This window comes from Onychostoma macrolepis, chromosome 07 (genome assembly GCF_012432095.1).
Source record: "Onychostoma macrolepis isolate SWU-2019 chromosome 07, ASM1243209v1, whole genome shotgun sequence".
NCBI classification, from domain to species: Eukaryota; Metazoa; Chordata; class Actinopteri; order Cypriniformes; family Cyprinidae; genus Onychostoma; species Onychostoma macrolepis.
The window spans coordinates 46,570,135-46,585,685 of record NC_081161.1 but is presented as its reverse complement, the minus strand read 5'-3'; the positions used below and the strand labels follow the sequence as shown (position 1 = coordinate 46,585,685).

At 35.8% G+C, this 15,551-nt stretch overlaps 3 protein-coding genes across 4 annotated transcripts in view; all 3 read left to right on the top strand.

Annotated features, from left to right (window-relative positions):
• supt16h (SPT16 homolog, facilitates chromatin remodeling subunit) overlaps positions 1–182 on the top strand; it is a 13,151-nt gene extending 12,969 nt beyond the window's left edge. The window contains exon 24 of one of the 2 annotated variants that reach the window (XM_058782778.1): positions 1–182. This exon is cut by the window's left edge and continues 533 nt beyond it. The gene's annotated coding sequence lies outside the window, so the exon portion shown is untranslated. The other variant, XM_058782779.1, reaches the window with a different exon arrangement.
• Positions 183–2,101: 1,919 nt separating this feature from the next.
• LOC131544495 (C-type lectin mannose-binding isoform-like) lies at positions 2,102–8,184 on the top strand. The gene is made up of 6 exons (XM_058782767.1): positions 2,102–3,829; positions 4,543–4,675; positions 5,011–5,053; positions 5,234–5,605; positions 7,209–7,294; positions 7,385–8,184. The coding sequence occupies exons 3-6, from the start codon at positions 5,014–5,016 to the stop codon at positions 7,484–7,486; spliced, it is 600 nt and encodes a 199-aa protein (XP_058638750.1). The 5' UTR covers positions 2,102–3,829; positions 4,543–4,675; positions 5,011–5,013; the 3' UTR covers positions 7,487–8,184.
• Positions 8,185–8,432: 248 nt separating this feature from the next.
• On the top strand, positions 8,433–15,114 carry LOC131543909 (C-type lectin lectoxin-Lio3-like). The gene is made up of 4 exons (XM_058781713.1): positions 8,433–8,466; positions 9,903–10,277; positions 14,735–14,820; positions 14,986–15,114. Exons 1-4 carry the CDS (start codon positions 8,433–8,435, stop codon positions 15,112–15,114), a joined length of 624 nt encoding a protein of 207 aa, XP_058637696.1.
• Positions 15,115–15,551: the final 437 nt, after the last annotated feature.

Here is a 15,551-nt window from a genome sequence, read left to right as displayed (position 1 = left end):
TTGTGCTTTTGTTTGTTTTTTCTAATGCGAGGGGACATAAACATATACACACACACACACGCACACATTGTAAACATACACTTTTTTTCCATTTAGTACTTTTTGCTCATTCTGGATTGGTAGTCTTGTATTGTTCAATCAAATTTTTGTTTTCTTTTTTTTTTTAATAAAAGTTAAGTGAAATTTAAAGAAACTTGTTTCTTATTTTGGGGGTCAAAGGGTGTGGTTTCTCATTCATTGTGACACGAATGGTCTTTATATTTGACTGGATGTCGGTGGAAATCAGTGACGTTTGCTGGTCAACTGTAACGAGGACTCGCACCTGTTTTTTGCCCATTATAAATTCATCTTTCTATTCTATTTGAGGTTTTAAAATAGGGGTGGGCTATATGGCAAAATTTTATATAATTTCACAATTCTGTCATGTTGGTTTTTCTACTTTCTATTTTGTTTTTCTAGTTGTCCGAGCAGTACAGCCAAACTAATTTCCCTGTTATAAAGACAAAACCTTTCAAGGTAACACAAATATAAAAAGAACGGTGGATATTTAGGCCAAAGTGGGTGAAGATAAAAAAAAAATCTGTTCATTCTATCTTTGTTATTAAAAAATGAGAACAAAATACACACTACTAATATACAAATAAAACAAACAGTGCTCTATTTTCAGGTACAGTAGGTGTATTTAGCACGAGCGTTCAAGAAACTGAATGAACAAATGTAAAAATAAAACCCTATATAGACTGATCCCTATTAAATCAACTGTATTAAAGTTTTTCAGTCAAGAGTAGTGAATGATTTTTCTCTGTTTTATTAACATTAAAGGAATAATTCACCCAAAAATAACGTTTTATTTTTATAATATTTACTCTCTCAAAAGTTGCTTTAAACCTGAATGAGTTTCTTTCTTCTGAGCATAAATGCTATTTTGAAGGTGGACAACCAAACAGTTGCTGGTCCACAGTGACTTATTTCTTCACATGAATTAACCAGGAAGGCTTTAAAGCAGATGCAAATAATATACTTTTGCTATTGTGAATAAGTGCAGTGTCCCGTGAGTAGCTCTTCCGCTGAGTTAACACTGGATGTATGTAGTGTTGTACAGTATATTGATACGGCGGCGCCAGAACTGCAGCTGATAACATAAATATCGATACTGCGATATTTATTCAAAAGCGGATCTTGGAGACATTTTTATCGTCCACGATCAAAAAATTGTCCTATCACACACCCCTATTTTAAATTGATCAAGATAAATCTGTTTACTCATGTCGTTCCAAACCTGGACACTTTATTATTATTATTTATAGTATAATTAATGTATTATAGTTTAAATATTTTGAATGAGATGTTTTGGATTTGTTTTAATTTTAGTTATTTTATTTTTAGTAGTTTTTTTTAATGTCTATGTACATATGTTTAGTTATTTTTAGTAATTTAATATTTCAACTTTAAACGAAAATGAGAAGTGCAACTAGCTGAAATATTACTAAAATATTCAAAAAAGTTTGTCTATTTCAGTTAATTTGTTTTTTGTTTAAAGCAATACCTTTTTATAGTTTTTGTTTTAGTTAATGATAATCCTGGTGGGACTTAAAGGGCTCATTGGATGCTAAATTCACTTTACAAGTTGTTTGAACATAAATGTGTGTTGGAAGTGTGTGCACACATCCATCCTATAATGATACAAATCCACCCAGTGTTTTTTTTAAATCCACTTTCTCAAATCAGTCCGTTCTGAGACTCCTGTCAGAATGATGTAGTTCTGTACAGGCCCCTCCCACGATAGTTGATTGACAAGGCTGTCTTACCTTAGACCCGCCCTGAGTGAGCTGAGAGCTGTCTGCCACTGTGTCGACACCGGTGCCGGGGAAGACAAGAACGTCTCTGATTAAGTCAGCAGAGCTCATTAGCATTTAAAGAACATGGACTAAAATGGGCATCCAGTGGCCCCTTTAAGCCAGGCTCACACTACAAGACTTTTGGCTGGATTTTGCTGTCGCGGACAGATTTCCACAGTCTTTGACAAAACCCCCGGATCCCGGTGCTCGTTGCAGTCGCCGAAGCTCGTAAAGTATGAGCAGGTAAGCCACGTGATCCGAACCTGTCTGGAGCTATCACAGACGCTACGATGTTTCCAAACCTGTTTGATATCGCCACTGATCTCGTAATGTGAGTGAAACAATGACAAGGTGGAACTAATCCAGCCAATCACAGTGCAGATTTGCATTTTTACGAAGAAACGAAAAGCCACAAATCAACTAACTAATTTAACAAATGCATAGATTGTGTATATAATACCACGTTTCATTGTACTGTTTAATCCCCTCCAACTCTTTCTGCAGGACTGACCGTCCTCGTTGTCCACGTCTTCCAAGCCAAAGTAACTGCACAGACCAATCGAAGAGCCAGTTGATCGTCCATGCTTGAAGAAATGGCCTATAATCACTGTAATTTCTCGCAAGAATTTATGTGAGAAACGTATTTTCGCTGATGGTTGGGAATGCCTCTTCACTGAATGTTTTGTAGTGCGTGCACCTCGTCAGCGTTGTGTTGTGTAGTATGCGCGCAGCTATGACAAGATGACGACAGATGAGAAGAAATCTTGTTGCGTGTGAGGAACAGTGATTGGGCTTGTCTTTCAATCATGTAGTGTGAGCTTGCCAATACGAAGATAGTTTTGGGGCAAACAACACTAGCAGTGGTGATATACTTTGATTTCTTTTCCATTTAATTTTTATTACTCATTTTTTTGTGGAGCACCTAATTTGACAACTTTTTTTTGTGCTTGAAAACCAAGCCAATAGCAAAAAAACTGCAGAATAAGATGGAGAAAAGAAGGGGGTTGGTTGATTTATACACATTTGTTAATAAACTTTAGGGAGTGTAAATGATAACAATGTTAATTTTTAGGTGAACTGTCCCTTTAAGTGTATAAACTGTCTTCTGTTGCATCAGTTTGACCCATTTAAGATGATCACAGCACCAGTTGCAAAGTGATATGGTTCCTTTGAATCCTTAAACAGGCTTTCTCATGGAAATTTTAGGAATGTCAGTGTATTGCCGTTAATGACATGAACTGTCTAAATTGTCTAATTGTCTGTCTAGTGATTTCTGTGCTGATATTCTGTATGTTTGTGTACGTGACTGTAAGTGATGTATATTTCAGACGCAGGTTGTCTCACGCTATCGCAACATTCAAATCCGCATTCAAACCAGCTGTGTTTGCATGACTCTGTGCAATATAACCACAGCAATGAGCACAATAAATCACTGAGATTAATCACCTCCATCAGGTGCACTTAAAACCAAGTTAAATGAGTTAAAGGCCATAGACTGTTCAAGCAAAGTCTGAGAACTGAAAGGGAGGCTAAATGCTTTTAAACTGCTAGCTGGCCAGACTGATTCTTAAGACTACGTCTGATCATATGATGGCTGTTTGTAAGAAAGACAGAATGGATGCTTTTGTTGCTGCTTTTATCAACAGCTTTTTTCCAGTTTCCAAAGTAAAGCATCTCTGCACCAATCCTCCGCAGTTTATCCGTAGGGTTTATAAATGAAAGATTGTGCACTGATGTCTAAAACGAGTCGAGTACCAACTCCATTTCATTAAATAAGGATCGCAGGACTTTGATGCAAATGACCAGGATCAGTGATCAGTAAGGACAGACTTACAGATGCTGATGCGCCTGATGGATTCACTACATTTACATCTATTCGTTTAGCAGATGGTTTATCCAAAGCAACTTACAAATGAGGAAAACGCTTTTAGACCAGGACAATACCAAAGAAGTGTGTTTACAGAACAATATAAACAAATGGAAGTTAGTAGGTTAGTTTGTGTGTATTTTTTTTATACTTATTGATTTATATTTTCTTAAATGTTTATTAACTGACTTTTTACTTGTTAAATGTAGTTTTATTAATTTGTTCAGAGTTTATGTATTTTATTTATTGTATTTTTTAGTGCTGGGCAACGATTAATCGCATCCAAAATAAAAGTTTTTGTTTATATAATATATCTGTGTGTACTGTGTATATTTATTATGTGTATATAAAGACACACACATACAGTATATATTTTGAAAAGATTTACATGTATTTACATGTATATATTTATTAATGTAATTTATATGATATATAAATATATTTAATATCTAATCATAACACATTTTTCTTAAATATATACATACATGGGTGTGTATTCATATATACATAATAAATACACACAATACACACACATATATTATGTACACAAAAACTTTTATTTTGGATGCGATTAATCGCGATTAATCGTTGCCCAGCACTAGTATTTTTATAGAATTTGTATTTGCCTGTTTTTGTATGTATTTATATTTATTTGTTGTATTGTTATTTCTAACATTTAATTTGTTTGTTTTTTTTTATTCAAAATTATTTATTTTTAAATTGTTTCATTTATTATTAATTCACATCTGTCTTTAGTGACGTGGTTAACTAATGGACTGACCGTGATGATCAGGAGTTTGTGTCCTCAGAGATTTCAGCTGGTGTTTGTTAATCCAGGTTGAGATATGAACTGAGAGGAGGTGTGGTTTTCAGGACGAGAAGACAGATAGAGCTGCATGTGGAGTAAATCCAGAAGAGAAGCGGGCTGCGCACCGAACCCTGAGGCACACCACTGGTAAAAAGTAATTAAGTAAGTTCCAGAAGAGTTTTTGACTTACTAATGCCTAAAGTGAAGCAGTCTTTGATAAGCCATGTGCAGTGACCTATAATCAGTCTAATTTAACTAGACTTATAAGGTTTGAGTTGGCAGTAATTGCAATGAATGATCTCTTTGCCATTCATCCACTCATTACTTTGAGAACAACAACAAAAAAAATGTTATCAACTAATCATTTATTTATTGGTAAAGGAAGCATTTTGATAAAGTACCTTGTTTTTTTTAGTTGTTTTAGTACCTTGGTTAGTCTGTAGACTAAACCAGATTATTTTTAATTGCATAATAGTTATAGTTTTGTTTTCTTGTAGGTGATGCATGATGAAGAGGTTTTGCTCTTGGTTCTTCTGGCAGGTTCGTTCATTTTTCATTATTTAATCATTTTTTAAAAAGGATGACGTAATAGAGGCACCTTTCAAACATTTGAGTTTAAAGTTTTAGTTCATTTCAACCCAGTTCAAAACGCCAACAGCATATAGCTGTAGTTCATACACAATATAGACATTTAACTAATTGAATTTCTTTTATCTTCAGCTCTGACGCATGTGACATTCTCACAGACTCGTATGTTTTACTTTGTGCCGAAGTCGATGAGCTGGTCAGACGCACAGATGCACTGCCGACGGAATTACATTGATCTGGCCGCCATCGATGACCAGACTGATCAGGATGAGATGATGAGAGTCATACGGCAGTTTCATGAAGGAGACGTGTGGATCGGACTCAGTCGGACAGACGTGAACGCTCCCTGGATCTGGTCCGATCAGAGCCCATCCACGTTCATGCCGTGGGCTCCCACTCAGCCGAACAACTGGGAAAGCAATCAGTACTGCGTGATAGTGACTCTGGGGGCGAAGCTTAACGATCTGGACTGTAAAACAACCCTTCCTTCTGTTTGCTATACTGGTAAGTATTTGCACACATTTTGCCACTTTATTGATTTAAAAGTGCAGAACTTTGATTAAACCGCTGTCCTGTTGAAATGGAGAAGGATCACTGACTTAGATTTAGTCTTATGTATACCATCACAGACTGAATTTGATTTAGTAAGTTGATTGTAGCTCCATTGATTGTAGTTTTTTGCTTGTTAAGCTTTAATTAAGCTTGTGCCTTGATTTCCTCTCTCAAAAATGAATTTTGTTAGTTTTTTCTCCTAACTTGTCAGGGGATGTGCATTTGTTTTTTTTTGTAATTTAGACAAGAAAAATATAAATGTACCTCCCCCCTTTTTCAGAGGACCATAAGTTGTTTCATGGACAGGCGTGGGCTATTCCTTCATTTTTTCTAGATCAATTAAGCAGGTAAAAGGTCTGGAGCTGATTCTAAGTGTGCCATTTGTTTTGGAAACTGTTGCTGTGAACCACATCGTGCGGTCAAAGGATCTCTATATACAAGAGAAACAGAATGAAGGAAAGAGAAAAGTCTGGAGAAGGCTTGGAGCAGCTGATGATCAAAGCACAGCATCATCTGTGAATCACGGAGCAGTGATCATGAGCTGCATGGCTTCAGTGGCTCTGTGTTACTGCTGTTCAGTGATGATGAGACAGAAGACAGAAGTGTATAGAGATATACTCTCTGCTCAGATTCAGTCAAATACAGCAAAGCTGATTGAGCGGCGCTTCAGAGTACAAATGGACGATGACCCAAAACAAGCAGCAAAAGCAACCCAGGAGTTTGTGAAGGTGGATAATTCTGCGATGTCCGAGTCAATCTCCTGATCTCGACCCGATCGAGCAGCATTTCACTCGCTGAAGACAAAACTACAGACAGAAAGAGCCACAAACAAACCACAACTGAAGTCCGCTGCAGTAAAGACCTGGCAAAGCTTCACAAAGAAGAAACCCAGTCTCTGCTGATGTCCACGAGCTCCAGACTTTAGGATTCTCAACAAAATATAAAAAATGAACATTTTATTTTTGATTATATTTATTTGTCAAATTATATTTGAGCCCCTGAAAATGGGGGGACTGTGTATAAAAATGGTTGTAATTCCTAAGCATTTTATTTTTGTTCAACCCTTGAATTTAAGCTTAAAGTCCGCACTTCAATTTCATCTTGATTGTTTCATTTTAATTCTAATCTGTTGGCATGCAGAGCCGAAATTATGAAAACTGTGTCAGTGTCCAAATATATATGGACCTGACTGTATATATATATATATATATATGTATATTTATTTATTTTTGTTGTTATTTTAATTTGTTTTTATGGACTGGCTGAGGTATTCAGAAGTTTCTGTCTTTTATATTTAATTGTTGATTTGTTTTGTATGCATTCATATTGATTTGTTGTTTTATGTTTTATATATTTGATTTTTTTATTGTTTTTATTTCATTTGCTTTTTTTATTTTACAACTGTTATTTTAGTGGCCTGAATTTGTCTAAATAAATTGGATAACATGTTTGAGAGTTATTTTTCTAGAATGCTTTGATTAAAAAAAACACTCCAGAAAAATATAAAATTATTCTATCGTACTTTGATCACTGTGTGTATTTTCATGTCGCACAGAGAGACGCAAACAGACAGTAAGACTGAGGGTCAAGTCAAGTCAAAATGTGAATGATCCTGCGGTGAAGACCGAGATTCTGCTGCAGGTGAGTTCATATACAGTGTACAGAAAGCATATTGATAATGGAGAAATTACCAAGAGTATCAAGTAATAATAGTCTGGTTGTGTTCTTCAGATTGGGAAGATACTGAAGGAGAAGGGGCTGGCAAAAGATGCTAAACTTTCATGGAAAATTCAGCCAGATGGAAATGTCTTCCAGAAGAATGATGCTACTTAACAGACTTGCTCTTAAAAAAATGGACAAAAAAAATTAGTTTTATTGATCCACTAATAAATAATATAGTAAGAACTGCATCTTTGATTTGACACATCATTACCCATTTTAGCTGATCACGTGTTTAAAATGTGATGTGTATTTATTTACATAATATCAACGAGTCACTATAATGTAATCTTAATCTTTCATTTGAATTAAGGGATACTTATAACTTCATAATTGTCTTGTTTAAATGCTTAAATCCAGAAATTGTGACATTAATGTGGGTGAAACAAATCCTAGTTATTTTAATTGCTTATTCATTTCTATGGGGAAAATAACAAGGAGTTTCCATTTTATGAGGAACATTTTTTTAGAGCTAAATACTATTTTAGAGAGTTTTTTTTTTATTCAAATGTTCAATATAGGATATATGTGCTGTTAAATTGTACAGCATTTAACCTGAAATGAACTCAAATGTATCGTCCATGTTAGAGCGCTGGCAGCCGGTCAGGTTGCACTCGTTTTATTTAATACAGCCAGTGACACTGAATTTGCATCTGCTTCATTGTTGTCACTGAAAAATGTTTTAGTTGAACAACCAATCTCAGGTAAAGCACAGATATGCGGGTTTCTTTACACAGTTTATGCATCAAAGTTGTTGTAATGAGAACAAAATGTATGCTGCGTATACAATATGTTGTAAATGTTCGACATGTTGCGTAGCCTTGAACTTTGTTTGTGAGTTTGTATAAATGTTTGTCATGCAAATCTCTGCTGTCATGGATTGAATTTCAGTAGCTTTTGCAAAGCATGTAAAATCAAACTTCAGGGCAAGTTAATGTCATTCAGATACACGAGAGAGGAAAAGAAACTCATCACACAGACTGCTAGAGACGGAATAAGAACATTTATTTAGTTGTTTGTCGCAGCAGATTATATCAGAAGATTATAAGAGCAGTTCATGATGAAGACTGCTTTGCTCTTGGTTCTTTTGAAAGGTTAGTTTTTTTTTTTTTCTTCCTTTTTCATTCATTTTATCACATTTTTATCCTATAAATCTACTGTATTTCTAAGGCCTCTAAATGATCAAAACATTGCTGTTAATCATGTTTCAGACACTATCTACTGCATGTCTTCTCTCGTCTGACTGATAGTTTAGAGTTTTTATCCAGTAAAAGCTCTTTTAGTGTAATTGTTCAGCGGCTGCTTCAGTGTCAAATCTTGACTGATTTTGATCAAGTAAGCGTCAGAATAACTGCAGTCATATCTCCAGATGAACACTTGCTGGACTGAAGCAGCTCAGCTTTAATCATTTTCTAGAAACATCAGTGCGTCTCAAACCTGATCATCAGGATCTTCTGAGGAGCTTTACTTTCACTGTTCCTCAGCGGAGGAATGATCTTCATCTCACATCTAAATATAATATAATTCTAAAATTCTTATTCAGGAATATCATGCAACCAAGGTATTTAATACCTTTATTGATATTATTTTTGGCCATATTGGCCAGCTCTTGTTTTGATAATCAAACTAAGCAATTATATTTTATCTTATTAAGAAATTTGTATTTATTTTTTGGAGATACATAGTGACGACTGACATTTATATCATTTTATGTAGGTCTCTGCTAAACTGTTATAAAGATCTCATGGATTTACATACCAAGCATCAGAATTTCACCATACTTTTATCATCATATGCACCAAATTGCATATTTTTGCACAGTTTGAGACTCTGAATAAAATTGAGCTGTACTCATTCTCCATGTTCTCACTATATGTGACCCTGGAGCACTAAAGCAGTCATAAGCAGCACAGGTATATTTGTAGCAATATCCAACAATACATCGTATGGGTCAAAATTATAGATTTTTCTTTTATGCCAAAAATCATTAGGATATCAAGTAAAGATCACGTACCTTGAAGATATTTTATAAATTTCATACCGTAAATATATATTAAAACTAAATTTCTGATTAGTAATATGCATTGCTAAGAACTTCATTTGGACAACTTTAAAGATGATTTTCTCAATATTTAGATTTTTTTGCTGCCTCAGATTCCAGATTTTCAAATAGTTGTATCTCAGCCAAATATTGTCTGATCCTAAAAAGATGATTTATTCAGCTTTCAGATGATGTATATATCTTAATTTCACAAAATTGACCCTTATGACTGGTTTTGTGGTCCAAGGTCACATATCAGACCATATGAGCCATAAGCCTGATGGATCAAATATGATATCTATCAAAACACGTGCAATGAAAACTGTCATAAACTGTTTTAGATTTTTTCTTTTATTTCGTATGTCAGGCTTTAGGGTTAATCAGGAAAGATGCAAACTCTTTCAGTCATCCAAAATAAGATATCTGTTTTATGCCCAAAAAAGGCCAATCTTAACAAAAGAATCAGTGTTTGTGTCTGTTCTTCTTCAGCTCTGATTGCCGTGGCTTCCTCTCAGACTCATGTGTTTTATTTCGTGCCTGTGAACCTGAGCTGGCCGGGTGCGCAGGCGCACTGCAGACAGCATTACACCGATCTCGCCACCATTGATGACCAGAAGGACTATGAAGAGCTGCTGAAAACTGTGAACGCAGATTTTAAAGGAGAATGGATCTGGACAGGACTCTATAGGACGAGTGGCACAGCTCCCTGGATCTGGTCCGATCAGAGCCAATCCACATTCAGATCTTGGGGTGATGGACAGCCGAACAATCACGGAGGAACTCAGCACTGTGTGGCAACCTCTCTCTCTGGAACCTTTAATGATGCAGACTGTTATATTCAATATGCTGCGGTCTGCTACAATAGTGAGTATTATTAGCACACACATCACCAACATACAAGCACATTAAATCTTAATTAAACATACATAGAAAAAAAATCATAATTATTATTTTTCTTTTACACTGTAAAGAAATGAAAGTTCATAAAAATAAGGAACATTATAAAACGGAGAGTTCCAGTGCTTGATTCTGATTGGTTGAGCCGCGTTCTACATTGTTTGGCAGATGAATAATGTTTTTATTTATTTTGCTCTGTTTATTTCGGGAAACCTTACGAGATATAACCATTTTATAAAGGCAATAAGCCTTGTGAAGCCCGTGGTTTACAGTGAATTTATAACAGCTAATGGGGTTTTAGTCACTCCGCTTCGCATCGCGCCAAACAACGCGGTTATAAATTCACTGTAAACCACGGCTTCTTGGGGCTTATTGCTTTATTAAAAACCTGGCAGCTATGGTTGCCGGTGTCCTGACATTTGATTCTACCCGTCAGATTTTCCTACCAGGGTTCACTGCGCATGCACACATCAGTATTGTGTCATTTTCCTCACTCTGAACAACACTAATTACAGTGTTTGCATTACTGTAAGGGGTAGGTGTAGATGTTATTAAAACACAATCTAATAGTTAGAAAAGTTTATTTATTGTTGGTTTCTGGCCGTAGCTGTATCCTTTCTGGCCACAACCTTGAACAACTCATAATTACTGTATTTGCTTTACTGTAAAGGTAGGTTTAGGATTGGGGTTGGTGTAGACGCTAATAAAACATAATTTGACAGGTAGCATTTTTCATTGTCAAACTGTACTACCTACTGTTTTAATGGGAGGTAGCAAAATCTGACAAGGTAGCACAAATCGACAGAACACCGTAAATTTACTGTAAAAAGTACGATCGCAATATTTTACATTTTATAGACTGAATTTAAATTTACAATAATAAATTTACGTTTCATTAAGTAACTGAAATTGTTAATATAGGCTACCATAGTCACATGTAGTTTATCGTAACACCACAAGCTGAGATAATAATATACAGTGAGGAAAATAAGTATTTGAACACCCTGCTATTTTGCAAGTTCTCCCACTTAGAAATCATGGAGGGGTCTGAAATTGTCATCGTAGGTGCATGTCCACTGTGAGAGACATAATCTAAAAAAAATCCAGAAATCACAATGTATGATTTTTAACTATTTATTTGTATGATACAGCTGCAAATAAGTATTTGAACACCTGTCTATCAGCTAGAATTCTGACCCTCAAAGACCTGTTAGTCTGCCTTTAAAATGTCCACCTCCACTCCATTTATTATCCTAAATTAGATGCACCTGTTTGAGGTCGTTAGCTGCATAAAGACACCTGTCCACCCCATACAATCAGTAAGAATCCAACTACTAACATGGCTAAGACCAAAGAGCTGTCCAAAGACACTAGAGACAAAATTGTACACCTCCACAAGGCTGGAAAGGGCTACGGGAAATTGCCAAGCAGCTTGGTGAAAAAGGTCCACTGTTGGAGCAATCATTAGAAAATGGAAGAAGCTAAACATGACTGTCAATCTCCCTCGGACTGGGGCTCCATGCAAGATCTCACCTCGTGGGGTCTCAATGATCCTAAGAAAGGTGAGAAATCAGCCCAGAACTACACGGGAGGAGCTGGTCAATGACCTGAAAAGAGCTGGGACCACCGTTTCCAAGGTTACTGTTGGTAATACACTAAGGCGTCATGGTTTGAAATCATGCATGGCACGGAAGGTTCCCCTGCTTAAACCAGCACATGTCCAGGCCCGACTTAAGTTTGCCAATGACCATTTGGATGATCCAGAGGAGTCATGGGAGAAAGTCATGTGGTCAGATGAGACCAAAATAGAACTTTTGGTCATAATTCCACTAAACGTGTTTGGAGGAAGAAGAATGATGAGTACCATCCAAGAACACCATCCCTACTGTGAAGCATGGGGTGGTAGCATCATCTTTGGGGTGTTTTTCTGCACATGGGACAGGGCGACTGCACTGTATTAAGGAGAGGATGACCGGGGCCATGTATTGCGAGATTTTGGGGAACAACCTCCTTCCCTCAGTTAGAGCATTGAAGATGGGTCGAGGCTGGGTCTTCCAACATGACAATGACCCGAAGCACACAGCCAGGATAACCAAGGAGTGGCTCTGTAAGAAGCATATCAAGGTTCTGGCGTGGCCTAGCCAGTCTCAGACCTAAACCCAATAGAGAATCTTTGGAGGAGCTCAAACTCCGTGTTTCTCAGCGACAGGCCAGAAACCTGACTGATCTAGAGAAGATCTGTGTGGAGGTGGGCCAAAATCCCTCCTGCAGTGTGTGCAAACCTGGTGAAAAACTACAGGAAACGTTTGACCTCTGTAATTGCAAACAAAGGCTACTGTACCAAATATTAACATTGATTTTCTCAGGTGTTCAAATACTTATTTGCAGCTGTATCATACAAATAAATAGTTAAAAAATCATACATTGTGATTTCTGGATTTTTTTTTTTAGATTATGTCTCTCACAGTGGACATGCACCTACGATGACAATTTCAGACCCCTCCATGATTTCTAAGTGGGAGAACTTGCAAAATAGCAGGGTGTTCAAATACTTATTTTCCTCACTGTATATTGGTGCAAAGCATTGTTGGGGAAAGTTACTTTTAAAAGTAATGCATTACAATATTGCATTACTCCCTAAAAAAGTAACTAATTACGTTATTTAGTTACATTTTATGGAAAGTAATGTGTTACATTACTTACATTAGAGTTAATTTTTTAATCTGGGCAGGGCTTGCTTTGTTTTTACTATGAAAAGTTCTTTTACAAACGTAAATTCACGTCTGTACAGTAGAGGGGCGCAGCTCAAACTAATCACATGAAGAATATGAAGAGTAATAAAAAATGTATCACTATTCAGCAATAAAATCATGAAACACAAATGTGTCATTTTTGCTTAGTATGGTTGAATTGGATCATCGAAGGTCAGCAGCAAAGACATCGGTTAATAAAATAGGATTAAAGACATAAATGATATTTGTCTTATTTAACATATTTAATTATTGCAGGTTTGTATAATATTCTGAGTTTGCATTTGAGTGTTTTTATTGATTGTGAGGAACACTGAATGTGTTTTGTGCAGGTGAGATGAGTAAATAATGTTGATATTTAGTCTAGAACTACAGTGAGATCATGTTCTTACTCCTGATTTCTCTCAGCATGGCAACCCCAGAGCTGTCACTCAATACATGAGAAACACAGGAACTGGCCTTAATTATTTGAAAAAGTAACTCAAGACATTTCCTTCTAAATTAAAATGTAATGTGTTACTTTACTAATTACTTGAAAAAAGTAATCTGATTACGTAACTCGCGTTACTTGTAATGCATTACCCCCAACACTGGTGCAAAGCATCATAAACAAATGGCACTAAAATAATGCTATAAACATTTAACAACATAAGTTGTAACATAAAATTCTGATGTGCGTAACGGATAAGAAAAAGCTATTTCAATGAAAAACCTGGGAATGTCAATTTACGTTTTTTTCAATGTAAATCACAAGGTGACTTGCTCATTTTCACTTCCCAGTACTGTACATTTCGTAGTATTTTACTGTAAAATTACAGTATATGCAATGTCATGTTAGATACAGTTGCTCACTGTATAGTAAGGGAACTTTGTCTAGTAAAGGAAATTGCGTTGACTAGTTAATGCCCTTAAAATTACAATAATTTTTTATTCTCAATTTTATTTTAGAAAATTAAAAAGTGTCACTTGGTGAAAAGGTTATGTTTCAGACTTTGTTTCTTTTGTTCTGATGCACTGATCATCACTGTAACGCAGGTAAGATACGATCACGTACCAGTTACGTAATTTATTGGTAGCTTTTTGGTTATTTCGTAACTGCTTTTATAACGACTTACTAATTGACAAACTAACTAGGACGTTGCATGCTCATAATTTCATTACCATCAAATTACCAACTCGCAATAACTTCAGTATGATCTCCGAAAGTTATAAATAAGATCGTTCCAGTTGCGTACTACATTCATAATAATACTTCGCCAATTTCGTGAATTGGAAAAGTAACTGCAGGTCTGTAATTTCATTAGCATCAAATCACACGTTGTGTTTTGATGACCAGAATTTGCTCAAAAACTGTCAAAACTGAACATTTCCTTAAGATTAAATGTAGGCTATTTTTTTTCAACAAGTCAGAAGACACGGAGGCTCGATGTGAAGTGATATAAAGCGTGCACCTCCACATTTGCGCGGGCTATAGCATAACGTCTGACAGGAAATTCAATTTAACCCTTTGTTACAGAAAGTACTTAAAATGTAACCAGCAAAAGTGTAGAAACAGGTTAAAATTCAGGTAAGTCAGGTACGTTATTTACTAAAGTCTTCGAAAGAAGAAAATGCGGTCGTTATTCTTTATTAGCTCAAGAACTTTCAAGTGTTTTTCATGCGTGTGTCCCACAGAAAGGAGGAGACAAACGGTGAGACTGACGGTAAAATCAAGTCAAAATGTCAATGATCCTGAAGTGAAGAATACGATTTTAGCGAAGGTGAGTATTAAAGGAAAAATACCGTATATAGTGACCCCATCTGGACACATTTAATGTGTAAATGTAGTTGCATTAGAGAACAAAACGTGTTAAGAGTGGCTTAGTGTCCAAATACTTTCTGAGTATTGAATAATTGTAAAAGTTTTTCCTGTTTCTGTTCTTCAGATTGAGCAGATGCTGAAGGAGAATGGCTTCGCAGAAGATGTTAAACTGTCATATAGAAACCAATCGGATGGGAATATTTTCCAAAACACAGAGCAGAAAATTAACGTCACTGAACAGACTTTCCTTTGAAAAGTGAAGACATAAAATTTAACTAGCTGTTCAGTAATAAAATAAAATAAAACTTTCTTATTTCTCCGTGAAATAATATTAACCAAAGAAGTAAAGACACACAGGTGCATCTCAATAAATTAAAATGTCGTGGAAAAGTTCATTTATTTCAGTAATTCAACTCAAATTGTGAAACTCGTGTATTTAATAAATTCAATGCACACATTGTTGGCCTTCTGGAAGCTATGTTCATTTACTGTATATGTACTCGATACTTGGTAGGGGCTCCTTTTGCTTTAATCACTGCCTCAATTCGGCAATTGAGTAGCAAAGTAGTATATTTGTAGCAATTATTCTTTTGCTACAAATATACCCCAGCGACTTAAGACTGGTTTTGTGGTCCAGGGTCACATTTGACATTTTATAGACACACCATTTTGTAGTTTTACTGTAATACA